This window comes from Haliotis rufescens, unplaced genomic scaffold (genome assembly GCF_023055435.1).
Source record: "Haliotis rufescens isolate VD_foot unplaced genomic scaffold, xgHalRufe1.0.p SCAF_9, whole genome shotgun sequence".
Lineage (NCBI taxonomy): Eukaryota > Metazoa > Mollusca > Gastropoda > Lepetellida > Haliotidae > Haliotis > Haliotis rufescens.
The window spans coordinates 3680880-3694967 of NW_025964383.1; the positions used below are offsets into that span (position 1 = coordinate 3680880).

Here is a 14088-nt window from a genome sequence, read left to right on the forward strand (position 1 = left end):
CCCTCGCCCAAGATTGCTACATCTGACTGCACCACCTACGATAAAGGACCACAGCAATCTCAACCACATCCCAAAGGGAGAAAGTTCCCCAGAAACTGCATACAGGAAGTGTACAGGTTTGATAGGTCTAGCGTAATGATGTGGGCATCTATAATTCATCATGTCAGGACAGGTTTGGTCCATATCAAGGGCAATCTTACGGCTCAACGATACATCAACGAAATTTTCCAACCACACTTCCTCCCAATTGCGCCAACGGCAACGGTGTATTCCAGCAGGACAACACTCGACCACATAGAGCATGGATCATAAGAGCCTGTCTACACATCAACAAGGTTGATGTTCTCCCCTGGCCCTCCAGATCCCTGGATTTGAACCCGCTAGAGCACCTGTGGAATGAATTGGATAGACAGCTACGCCGACGTCAACCACAACCCCAGACGTTGCAGTAGTTGGCTTTTGCGTTGCAGGCTGAGTGGGCTACCATTCCATGGTCAGGAGATGTCAGGCCACTATCAATTCCAATGGGGGACATACATATTATTGATGGTAGCTGACCTTCACCTTGGACTTTTCCTATGTACCGATAACTGAGATGACTACAATAACCAAGTGTTCTCTCCACAACATATTGGCACAACACATAAATAAGCAACAATAATAACTTCTCAGACAGCTTATTTAATCAATACCACACAAAAAATGTAGACAATGATCCAAAATAAATGCTATTCTTCAGCTCAATGATGGAATACATATCCCATCCTATTATATCCCTGCCTTTAGGCATGCCTATTTTTTCCTTAGATTTATGGAAACAGAAATGCAAAAATTAAATGCATTATTAGCTTATCAAATGCCATGAAATCACTTGCAGTGTTTTGCTTGTGATATAAGATTATTGGACCAGGTTGATAGAGCACAGATATGCCATCATACACATAAACTGCTTTGATCAACTTGTGTAAACAAACTGACCGTGCTTGACACTTGACTTTGCGAATTTATGGATATCAACTTCTTTATTATGAGGAAGACAACTTTTCAGAATATATACTTACTTCTTTATGAAGAAATTGACATCCATAAATTCTCTTCTTTATGTTTATCACTTTTAAATGCCTTTCAAAGACTTAAACGGTTTTTTTTACCAGAACCTATACATCAATAAGAGACTAAGAGCTTCCTTCTTCAAATCTCTGACAACTTTCCCAGCAATCTTTTGAAGCTGAAACTAGTGGAAGTGTTGTTCTTGTCATATGAAGGAAATCTGCACTGTTGGAAGGTAACATACTTACAGACTATTACATTACTGCTTCATAGATGTAAAAATATCTTTCAAAAAAGACTTCAAGGCAAAGTCATGCGTTGGAGTCTGTTTTAATTATTTAACCAGGAGTTATGAATAATAATATATCCCTCTATGACTGCAGTCAAATCAAAGCCTTGAAATTTCAAGTAAAACATCCTAATAGAGATGACCCAAAGGCCACTTAAGCCTTTTTCAAGACTTTCATAGTTCTTAGTTTTTTGTACTTTTGTGTGAAAAATCCTGGTCAATAGAATGGAGAAATAAAATAATGAATAATTATTTAATTTGTATTTAGTTAATTAAAATTGTAATCTGAATAAACAACAATTTATGCAGTATTAACAAAGTCGTCCTAATGTTGTGTGCATAATTTGTGTGTGGTGAACATGTAAGTGAGCAATGCCGTGAGCAATAATATTTTAAAGATTTTTGTTTAATTTCACTTTCCATTTTTGCTGTGTAAGATATAGACAGAGCTCCTCAACAAGTTTTGTGTCAAGTGTGGTGAGTTTATTGACACATGTTGTTTATGCAGTTGTGACAATAACCAACTGTGTAAAGGCACCTTTATTTTGGTCACCTCATCAAACAATCTTGAACACTGCTTACCCATGTCGTGAAAATGTCCAGAACAGCAACAGCCGTCATGGTCAATACATAACACACTCCAAGGATTGCGCTCATGTAACAATGCTTGGAACATGTGTTGTGACTGGGCCTTTCTTGGTTTTTGGAATTTACTGCATTTGATTTCATGGAAGTTAGATCACATGTCAAGATGAAGTTAAGTTTGAGAAAATTGCAAATAATATTCAATCTAACCCATACAATATCTCAGAATTCTAAATAAACAGTCTGTGTGTTATTGTTTGCTGATTAGTTTTTACAGTCCAAACTCTGGTCTACTCGCACTAATTGCATGGTGCATTTAAAGCCAGAGGTTGACACGTTAATTTGGTGATGCCAATAATTGAAAGTTTGCTTTTATTAGATAAAATTGTAGTTGTATCATTGCAATTTACTGTTGTATCATACTATAAAACACAGAATGAGGCACAATGGTTCTAGGAACTAAGTTCATGTTTTCTTACTGATCTATTATTTTGTCATAATTCGTATTCCAGTCTTATTTCCCGATATCTATGACACTGCAATCTTGGACAGCCAGAAAATATACCCATTATAAAAACTGGACTCCATAAGCACCAAAGAGTTGGCATTTTCATTTTGTCATGGTGGAATGGAGATAAACATACTGTGTGGTCAAAGAAGAGCCAAGTGTAGATATAACCATGCTAAATTGAATTTGGACCTGAACGAGCAGTATACAAAATCTACTGAATAATCATTAACTACCAGTTTAGTAAGGTCCTGCAGTCTCTCAAGATCCTTGGCCTTGGAAGCCTTGAGAATGTCCAGCTCCCTTTGTTTGTCCTCAACATCAGTCTCATACTTCTCCATCCACACCTCCACCTTCTTTGACAGATCCTGAAGGAAAATGAAAGTTAGTCCTTTTCTACATGGAAGCAGTGACATTCTCCAGTCACTCCTACAGGATTCTACTAGTAGTAATAAAAACATCCGGCCATTTCAATCTGATCTCAGCTCCTACAATTCAACTGGACTGATCTCATACTGTTTCAGTTTACGTCACTTGCTTATCATTTCACACATAAATCTTTCCATTTTGAGTTACATATTGATGGGTCTGCTTGCAAGAACCAGTAGTCTAATTTTTAGTTAAGATAATTACTCTTAACTCTTTAGTGATAAATTTGCAACAAAATTTGTTGAAGACACATGCTTATATAATCTATAAAAAAGAAGGGGATATTCAAAATAATAAACCTCCAGTGACGTCATCCTATCAGGTTAAATTTCATAAACAGGGATGTTTTAATATCCCTGGGACTTTATTAATACAACTTCATATGAATGTTTCTCAATAGACATTAATTTTGCTTTTTAACACAATGTAATGTAAAGGAAAATCAAATAACAAATGTTTTCTTTATTTCCCAAGGATCACACACACCCTACATATCTGTTGCTCGGTGAGTGTACCACTAGGCTACAGAGGCGCGGATAAATCACAATGCTTTTTAGAATGAATTTTTCAAGTACCATACCCCAGCAACGGATATACACAAAGAAACAAGAGTGCTCTGAAAGCACAACATCCCCTGCATGAATTTTTTTAACGGGTTTATATTTTCTTTGTATTTTATGAAATAACAACAGTAGATAGCACTGCATTTGAAACAAATTGTGCAGAACATTTTGTTGGGAGTAATCCAGTCTGAATGCTAATGCCATAAGGATGTAGCTCACCCACAAAAGCCTTAAACAAGGAAACTAACTATAGTTATAGTTATAGTTATAGTTAGATATTGTGATATACTCTGGAAACTGGAGGAGGAGTAGATTTCATGTAGCTCCGTAAAACAGGGGCAGTAACTCTGTCAAAATTTGTCGAAATGAAACGGGACTGCGATATGCTTATCATCAACATGTCGACATCTTGTGTGTAGAGTGTCAGGGATATTCTCTGGAAACTGTAGGAGGAGTTGATTTCACAAGCTTAGTACCCTCTCTCACAGTTAGGCAAATGAAGCTCCGAAAAACAGGGGCAGTAACTCTGTCAAAATTTGTCGAAATGAAACGGGGCTGCGATATGCGTATCATCAACTTGTCAACATCTTGTGTGTAGAGTGTCAAGGATATTCTCTAAAAGCTGGAGGAGGAGTTGATTTCACAAGCTTAGTACCCTTTCTCACAATTAGGCAAATGAAGCTCCAAAAAACAGGGGCAGTAACTCTGTCAAAATTAGTCAAAATGAAACGGGACTGCGATATGCGTATCATCAACTTGTCAACATCTTGTGTGTAGAGTGTCAAGGATATTCTCTAAAAGCTGGAGGAGGAGTTGATTTCACAAGCTTAGTACCCTTTCTCACAATTAGGCAAATGAAGCTCCGAAAAACAGGGGCAGTAACTCTGTCATAATTAGTCGAAATGAAACGGGACTGCGATATGCTTATCATCAACTTGTCAACATCTTGTGTGTAGAGTGTCAGGGATATTCTCTAAAAGCTGGAGGAGGAGTTGATTTCACAAGCTTAGTCCCCTTTCTCACAATTAGGCAAATGAAGCTCCGTAAAACAGGGGCAGTAACTCTGTCAAAATTAGTCGAAATGAAACGGGACTGCGATATGCATATCATCAACTTGTCAACATCTTGTGTGTAGAGTGTCAGGGATATTCTCTAAAAGCTGGAGGAGGAGTTGATTTCACAAGCTTAGTCCCCTTTCTCACAATTAGGCAAATGAAGCTCCGTAAAACAGGGGCAGTAACTCTGTCAAAATTAGTCAAAATGAAACGGGACTGCGATATGCATATCATCAACTTGTCAACATCTTGTGTGTAGAGTGTCAGGGATATTCTCTAAAAGCTGGAGGAGGAGTTGATTTCACAAGCTTAGTCCCCTCTCTCACAATTAGGCAAATGAAGCTCCGTAAAACAGGGGCAGTAACTCTGTCAAAATTAGTCGAAATGAAACGGGACTGCGATATGCATATCATCAACTTGTCAACATCTTGTGTGTAGAGTGTCAGGGATATTCTCTAAAAGCTGGAGGAGGAGTTGATTTCACAAGCTTAGTCCCCTCTCTCACAATTAGGCAAATGAAGCTCCGTAAAACAGGGGCAGTAACTCTGTCAAAATTAGTCGAAATGAAACGGGACTGCGATATGCATATCATCAACTTGTCAACATCTTGTGTGTAGAGTGTAAGGGATATTCTCTAAAAGCTGGAGGAGGAGTTGATTTCACAAGCTTAGTCCCCTTTCTCACAATTAGGCAAATGAAGCTCCGTAAAACAGGGGCAGTAACTCTGTCAAAATTAGTCGAAATGAAACGGGACTGCGATATGCATATCATCAACTTGTCAACATCTTGTGTGTAGAGTGTCAGGGATATTCTCTAAAAGCTGGAGGAGGAGTTGATTTCACAAGCTTAGTCCCCTCTCTCACAATTAGGCAAATGAAGCTCCGTAAAACAGGGGCAGTAACTCTGTCAAAATTAGTCGAAATGAAACGGGACTGCGATATGCATATCATCAATATGTCGACATCTTGTTTGTAGAGTGTCAGGGATATTCTCTGGAAACTGTAGGAGGAGTTGATTTCACAAGCTTAGTACCCTCTCTCACAATTCGGCAAATGAAGCTCCGTAAAACAGGGGCAGTAACTCTGTCAAAAAAATTGTGAAATATATTAAGGTGTGCTTAACTTTTTTCTTTGTGTATATTTTACGCCTGTTCCCAAGGGTTCATTTAAAGGTTTTTTTAAACATAAATATGTTGATAAATGTTGTTTTAAGTTCCTTTTTTCTGTTGATAAGTAAGATCAAACACTTCCCTTTGGGTTTTTATGATATTTAAAACTCGTATCCTTGGGATAAAACCTCGGGCTGACGCCCCTCGTTTTTATCCCACAGGTGCGGTTATAAATATTATAAAAAGCCTTGGACATGCTTTATCCTACACGTAACAGTTGGTTACGGAAATACAAAGAGATAACACGTGATTGTAATAGATGGCTAAGAAAAAGGAAGGACTAGGTGTAACATGACAATCAACAGAACATGTTGGTGGTTTATTGTAAGGTGCAAACATCTAAGAAAGATGACAGGGGTTGTTTATTAATCTCATTAAAATCAGATCTTTGCTTTTGGTTCTGCTCAACAAAAAGATGTATTATGGAGGTTGTTTTAGTTTTCTTAACTTAAAACATCTTTCTGATGGCTGGGATCAAACCAGCATTGGTGTACAAATTGTGTTATGAGGCACTGTTAAAGGTTAATACCACTGAAGTGTTTATTTGACTATTTTCAGCATTCAGGTATGGCCACTTGATACTTGAAAGCATAGTGGAAGGCAAGATTTTTATATTATGCTACCAGGACATGATGTGCAATGTTTCACAGAGATAGCTTGAGCGGGTTTTAAATAGGGCCCCAGACAAGCCCCTTTTATCAGAAAAGTTTGGCCTTGATAAAAAATTGTGGACCCTTAAAAGATTTGACTTATCTTATTTCTAAGATGCCTCGCTGAAAGATCAAAGGTGCAGACTGTGCTTTATCCTACGACAAAGTACACTTTTTGAGTTACATCATAATGTGCTGACGTCATGGCCCTGTTTAATTTATCTTCCCCATGACCTAAAGTATCCTAGGTATCATCGTTCTTTCATTACTGTTAATCAAGTTGTCAGAAGCGGACATGGCATCTCGTGCCCCAGGATTTATGTCTGTGTCTGGATACAGACATGATCAGCGACACCACATCATGCCTCAGGCTGTCGATTTACCTCAGGCTGTTACGGTGTCATGTTGTGCAACCAACTCGGCAAGCACACTATTGCATGGCTTGCAGTTGCTGTAATCTGCTAACACTAGTGGTGGAACCAAAGTTTCAACTTGTACTAACAGAAAACACCTCAACTCACAATAACCAGTGACACCGAATGGCAATGTTTACATATGTTAGCTCGGCCCCACAATACACTTGTAGAGTGTTTCGAGTCATGTGACTAAATATAAGCAAATTAATATGTAACCATAAATTTAAAAATCCTACTTATTGCTGCATGGGATCAAGGATAACCACACACTGAATGGATGATGAAATATATATGACCTTTGTAAATAATAAACTACCCATTTTAGCGGTGTTGTATCATGCTCAAAACTTAAATATGTCTCTTAACGTAGGGATCAGGCAATTAGGTTGAAGAGCCTGTCAGTTAGTCCTATTTGAGGTTATTCTTATATTCGTCATCTTAGAAAAGTAATAGAGTTTGCTCTACACCAATGTGTAGTGAAATAAAGTATAGTTTTGCCCTGAACTATTATAACATCAATATGCTTCTGCGCTTGCATGTATCAGTCATTGTTTCAAAATTGTCATTCGCGTGCACATATATTCACCTCATCCAGATCCATGCATACAACTACAAACTAGAAATGAGGTTGCATTACATGCAAAAACGGAAGCAGCCCAATCCCAACATTACCCTGAATGTTCCAAAGAGGTACATCTAGCTACCTTAATAACAAAGCGATAAGCACTTCCATTCCATCACTTCCAGTGAACACAAGCCCAATGATAACCAACTTTGAGAGCCCTGTGCCTACACCTATTTAAATCACAAAGTTCCCATATTCCCCAGGCAAAGGAGTTAACTGACTGTAAAAGTTACCGTTTCAGCCATTGCAGAACTAGGCAATTGCCGAATTACCAGGATCGATCGTAGTGCCACCAGTGGCTATTACGAGTTATGTCCCTTCTATGTCCCTTCTATTGACCAATCTGATTCCACCTCTCATATCACCTGCATTTGCTTCAAACAAAATGAATGCTTTCACCAGTGTTCGAAATACCTGCCTGCCCGACCGTCCGAGATGGGTTGATTTCAACTCGGGCTGCCAGATTTTCAAATCCCCCTGCCCGACGGTCGGGTTATATTTTATATGTGAAAATATTCTAAATATTTCCCGATGATAAGCATTAATTCACATGTAAAGATGAATGATAAAATGTAACCAAAAAGAACCCCGTTAGCTTATCCTGAGAAACATATGATTATAGTGGGCAGGCAGGTTTTGGTCAGGGCTGGCAAGTATTTCAGCTAGCCAGTCCTGTGGTCTGGCTGAAATTTTGGGGAGTTTCATACCCTGCTGTCACCCTGTCCTGGGGATTTGATCGATAATCAAAATCTTTATCTAAAAAAATGGGTCTTACTTCCTATAGAGCATCAAATCACTTGAGCACCTACACTAAAAACATGAAAAGATTTTAAAAATATCTCTCGATACCCAGGCAATAGTACACACAATCTGCAAATCCTGAATTTGACCGAAACCTGCATGCTAGTCGCCATGTTGTTTAGGAACACAATGTTATGTTTGTTCGAGATTCTTAGTGGACTATCCATAGACTTGTTAGTACAGCCAAAGTATAACTCAATGATTGCAACCTAGTTCAGCAAGTTCATCTTCGGATGAATAATATCATTTCTAGCTTGGGATAACATATTTAGAATGCTAAAAAACATGTTCCAAATGTCATCCCATTACAAAACACTTAAGATATTGTAACCATAATGTACTTTTGAGTGATTAACTTCACTTTGAGTTAGGCTAAAAAAATAATAGTCTTGGTTCACAGGCAGTGCCTGCATCATCATAAAGTCTGTTGCATGTTGAATTTTTATTTCCATTTTCAAATCTAAAAAAAAATCCACATCTCGAACACACAATCTCGCGACAATGAAATGCTACAATACTTAATGACAATATCAATCTGCAAATATGATTTCCCTGGTTTATAAAGAAGATATACTTGATATCCAAGGACTGAGTGATTTCACTAAGAAAGTGTTATCACAAATATAACATTTGTTACATTTGACCACTTTCTAAATGGCATTGTGTGTCCATAGGTCAACTTACGTTTGACATTGAAAGATTTTTTATTACTTGTCATAATACGTATTCAAACAATAAAACCACTGCATGGCCAATACTTGAAAAAGAAAGAAAAAGGCATCTTAGTGAAAATAGCAAACAAAACTTTATGATTGACCTTCACTATGACCATAACATAACAAAAGGATGTGTGTGCTGTCATTAATTTCTAATGCTTCAATGAACTCTCAGCAACCACATACAATAATGTGAAAACAAACAGCGTACAACATGTTTGAAGAGGATTTGTGATAAGAATTTACACATGACTGTATTTTCATGCATCTACCATAGAAATTACTCTTCCATCTGGTCCTATGATATGTTGAGACTACAACAAAAAGGAGAATATGACATGAATTCATCCAGTAGAAAACTGCAATTATCTTCTAAGATAAGTTGATATTTTCACAACATTGTAAAGTAATGCTCTTGCTGTTGATACCAGAAAGTCTTCTGATGTGTCAGATTTAGAGAAACTGTTATTATGACAATAAATTACTCACTGCATGGTGGGACCTCAAATAAGATTCTATCTCTGCATTTGCTCTAGTCTCTTCATCTATTTGTCGCTGTAATTTCTGTAATAAACATGGCATAAAAATAGCAGAGATATGAGTACAGTGTACAGTTTGCACTTGGTTTACATTTGTAACTTAACCACAGCACAGTAGTCATATGGATTTGTCATCAACAGTTTAAATGTCAACAAAACCACTCAACAAAAGTTGCTGTAAACAATACTAATACTATTCAAATGTATACTGCATAAATACTAAAGGGAAAAGAACGAATAAATATGATACAATTAAATGAATTTCCATAATGTTTCTAAACCTGTAAGAATAAATATACTATTGTACAACATTGTTACAAGATACAACAGTGTAGTGGCCTTGACCTTCAAAATGATCACCTAAACATATACTCTAAAAATAATAAAGAAATACATAGGTGGTAATATTTTCAAATGTTAAATATTGTGGAGTATTCCATGTTGAACTGCAGAGTGAAAAGAAAGTCTACACATTCTTTTTAATTGAAAAAGTGCCTTTTACAGAGTTGATATCAATAACCTTTGAAGTTTACATCATTAGTTTCTTGGGAAACTGAAGAGCATAGGAAACTGAAGAGCAGTTTTCACGTACAAGTCTTGGAATTTGTCACATCTTTCTTGAGCAAGCTTATGATACATGTTGTTTTCACAAATCTTTCAGTTCACTATCATCAGGCCAAGACTCAATAATAATCAGAGAAATAACGCTGTTGGCAGACTTAAAGCTGGTGAATCACATGCATCAGTGTTAAGGCATTTTAAAGCTTCCCAGAGAACAAATTCCCATTTTTGGTCACGATATCCGCAACATGGCACCACAAGAGATTGCACAAGATGAGGGAGACCCTACATCAACACAGCAGCCCAGGATTGCTTCATCTGGGTCCTTCATCATCTGTCCCATATATCTAAAAGACAGTCTGTAACAGTTCATAAGCAGCTGGAATTGGAGCAACAAGGAGCTACATTTGCATTCTTGTAACTGAAAGTAATCAGCTTCAGTGGCTGCAGTAGTGTTTCCCTAACATTGCTAAAGTGTTTGGTTTAGGCTTAAAAAAATAAAAGAATTGGTTCCTAGGCAATGTTTTTTGAAAATATAGTGCGGGCGGGTGGTGTCTTTTTTAAAATATTTTGGTTGTCCAAACTAGTACGTAACCAATAAACAGTTGTGTAATTAATAAACAATTGTGTACAATCAACCTGGGAAAGGGACTCCCCACATAAATGTATTCCTTGATGAGTAAAATACTGGAATACAGTATTTGACTCTTGTTGGACTTAAGGATTTAAGGATTTTTCATTTATTTTTTTTAAATGGAAATAAAAACGAAATATGCGGCGAACTTTATAATGATGTGGGCGGTGCCTGAGAACCAAGACTATTTTTTTTTAGCCTTAGTAACGAATCCCCTTTCCTTCTTTAGGAATTAGCACTATATGAGATGTGGTGTTCAAGAAGGCGACATTTTGGGTGGAGGAATTGTCATGATGTTGGGAGCCATCTCAGAACTTGAACGTACTGCTGTTTTACAAGACTTCAACCGATTTTAAATCAGTGTCACATGTGTACATCACTGTTAACCAGAGACACAGAATCTGCAGCAATTACACCAAGCTCTTCAAAACGACTGGCCTGCCATTCCACAAGGTGTCACAAGCAGGCTTCATGGTTCCATTGGCAGGTGTCGTGCAGTCATTCAGGCCAATGGTTGACACACACAGGACTCTGATTGCCAATCTTGAGATAGTGACATAAATTGGACATACAAAGATTTTTCTGTTGACATTTGATAAACTTTGCTTCGATTTGTAAAACTTCCAAACATACACATGTCTCATGTATTGCTTTAAAGCCTAGTATAAGTCATCTTCCTAAGGCAAGAGAGTTAACTGACTGTAAAAGTCCAGTTTGTATCCATGTTATTTGCATTTGCATTTACAAATTGGCGTCCGATTGATAATCAAGATCTACATTGTTACAAAATGGGTTTACATCACAAAATGCATAAAATTAAAAGGGTGGAAACTAAGATTATATAGTCAGTTAACTCCCTTGCCTTGGGAAAATGTGTATAAGTGAAAACCACATACATTGTATTTATCATTTCTTTTGGGGGAGTATATATAGGAGTTGTTTAAAGTAAGTTCTTTGTGATGTATAATCACAGTACAGTGAACATGTAGTTGACAAATTTGGATATTTCATTTCAAGGTCGCATGATGGCTGTAGCCAGGGAAATATAGAATATGTTACGTGACTGAAAGAAAGCTGTTTCATTTCTCCTGAAATAGATATCCTTATCATGTGATAAGTTAATATTGTACCATGCTGTATTGTTGTTTTCTTTTCAACCACAAATTATTCAACCCACCCTAACCCATGCATATAAACTTTATTCTGAAAGCAACATAATTTACCTCTATCTCTTCTTTCATTTCTTTCTCTGACAGAAAGCATCTTTTCTGTGTCTGTGTAACAGCAACTTCAGCACATTTCTTGATGTACTTTCCCTCCATGTTGGTCTTAGCCTTCATTTCCTGAAGCTGATCCTTAAGATGCGCAATCATCTCATTTCTCTGTTGCATCTCCAATTCTTTTTCCTTCTTAACATCACTCAGTTGCTTGTGAAGTTGACGGACACGTTTCCGACCATTTTCCTCTCTGGAGCAGAACATTAAAATAGAATAGTGAAAAAAGTAAAACAGATTTGGGATTTAGTATCAGATCAAAGAAGTTGAAGAGGAAGTGGGATGGTGATTTATCTATTTTAAGTTGAAAATAATTTGAAATAGTTGCAATCAGAATTATGTTGCCATGGTAGAATTGTAACCAGTGACAGTAGGTGTCCAAATCATGCCTTGACCTTATATTTGTAATGTAAACTACATATTGTTTGGGGTGAAATTGTGTATTGACAGGACAAAGTCACTATGAGTTCATCTGAACTGACATTGAGAAAACTTGGAAATTTTAGTATAAATTGTATATTTATATACTTATATCCTATCTCACACTTTGCATTTCTCCCTTCTTCTTCGATCCTATGTGGGAACGTGCTTGAATCATGTTTCCAGCTTCTGAAAATAAAAATAGCCACCCAAGCCCCCCCCCCCCCGGCATCTCCATGGTTACATCCAAAAGCTAGGTCAATTAGCTCTCGTGCACGCAGTGCCTGTTTGAACTGACCACGTGTACGCCTCTACCAATTCATTCTCTTTCGCAGAGCTTATTAGGCAAGAGTAAATGAGATGCGGGCATCTTCGGGTGGGCCTATCGCGTGTGAGATAGGATAAGTATAAAGTATATAAATATACAATTTATACTAATTTCCAAATTTTTAAACTAAACCTATCTCACACTTTGCATTTTATCCCACGGTTGGATGGTGGGCCGCATATACCCTAGCCTGTATAGACTACAACCGTGAGATATGCACGAGGAAGCTGGGTCTAGACAGTGTAATTTTGAATTTGTTTTCCAAATTTTGAAAACTGTCTAGCGTCTAACAGACATGAATTCTTGAGCGGGAAAAACACACATGATCAACCGGTGTAGGTTGCCAACGTGGATCCCCGAAGTTTCTGAGTCGAACGCAGGTGATGTGAATATTCGGCAATCTGTTGAGGCGAAACCAAGGTAGGAGAGGAAATATCAGGAGCGCGACAATAAGTCTCAAAGGCTGTCCACTTGTGGTCATAAAGGCGCCTGGTGGATGAAAAGACCACTCGGTTGGTGATGGTCTATCTGGTTGGGACAGGGAGTCTGCTATGACGTTGGATATCCCCCAAATGTGCCGGGCGCAGACATTATGTTGAGGGAGTCGATGAGATAAAAGAACTCGAGAGCAAGTGAGAGTAGGGACATCGACTTCGTGGATCCCATCCTGTTAATGGACCACACTACCGCCGCGTTGTCGGACTGGATCATGAGGGAGGAGGACCGGAGGAGGTTTGACCAATGCGAAATTGAACCCAAGATTGTTCACGTGAAGGCAACGTTCCACGTTAGAACACCGCCCTGCTACTTGAAAATGTGCTCCCCAACCGACGGTTCAAGCGTCGACGAACAGATAGAGGGACGGGACAAATGGTGTCAAGGAGACTCCGTCGCAAATGTTCGACGCAACCAGCCACCATTGAAGATGAGGGTGGAGATTAAGCGGAAGAGAGATTGGCGTGTGACAATCTTTGATCCTGATAAAGAGCGCGAGAAAACATTGAAGAGGTCGCAAATGAAGTCGACCCTGTAGAGTGAGCGCCTGAGCCCAGGAAGCCCAGGAGTTGTTGCCATTGGCGCAGTTGAAACGGCTGTTCGAGTGCTAACGGTATGAGACGTTGAATCTTCACTCACCAATAGCGGGGAACGAACATCAGACCTTGCCGAGTGTTGAACAGGGCTCCTATGACTTGGAGACGTTGGGTGGGAATGAGTTTCGACTTTCGTTCGTTGATTAGCAGTTGTCTGAGAAGACTCATTGTGAAGGCGAGCTGTAGACGGAGGAAGTCGGCATCTGCGTGAACGTGAATGTAGTCGTCTCGATAAGAATCGAACACAATCCCGCGAAGATGTAGGAACTTCTTGATGGGTCGGGTCAGGCGGGTAAAAAGCCACGGGGCCGAAGAAATTCCAAACAAGAGCACCTTAGTAATGGTGGTCTTGAAAAACGAACCGGAGGAATTGACAGGGCTCTGAT

General features: G+C 38.5%; 1 protein-coding gene across 2 annotated transcripts in view; it reads right to left on the reverse strand.

Annotated features, from left to right (window-relative positions):
• The window catches only part of LOC124124247 (dynein regulatory complex protein 9-like), a 108491-nt gene that overhangs the window by 29528 nt on the left and 64875 nt on the right, over window positions 1-14088 (reverse strand). Inside the window, exons 5-8 of one of the 2 annotated variants that reach the window (XM_046487375.2) lie at window positions 11813-12056; window positions 9345-9419; window positions 9128-9169; window positions 2669-2800 (exon numbers count right to left, since the gene is read on the reverse strand). In XM_046487375.2, the coding sequence (XP_046343331.1) occupies window positions 2669-2800; window positions 9128-9169; window positions 9345-9419; window positions 11813-12056 (493 nt within the window). The remainder of the gene's footprint in view (window positions 1-2668; window positions 2801-9127; window positions 9170-9344; window positions 9420-11812; window positions 12057-14088) is intronic. The other variant, XM_046487377.2, reaches the window with a different exon arrangement.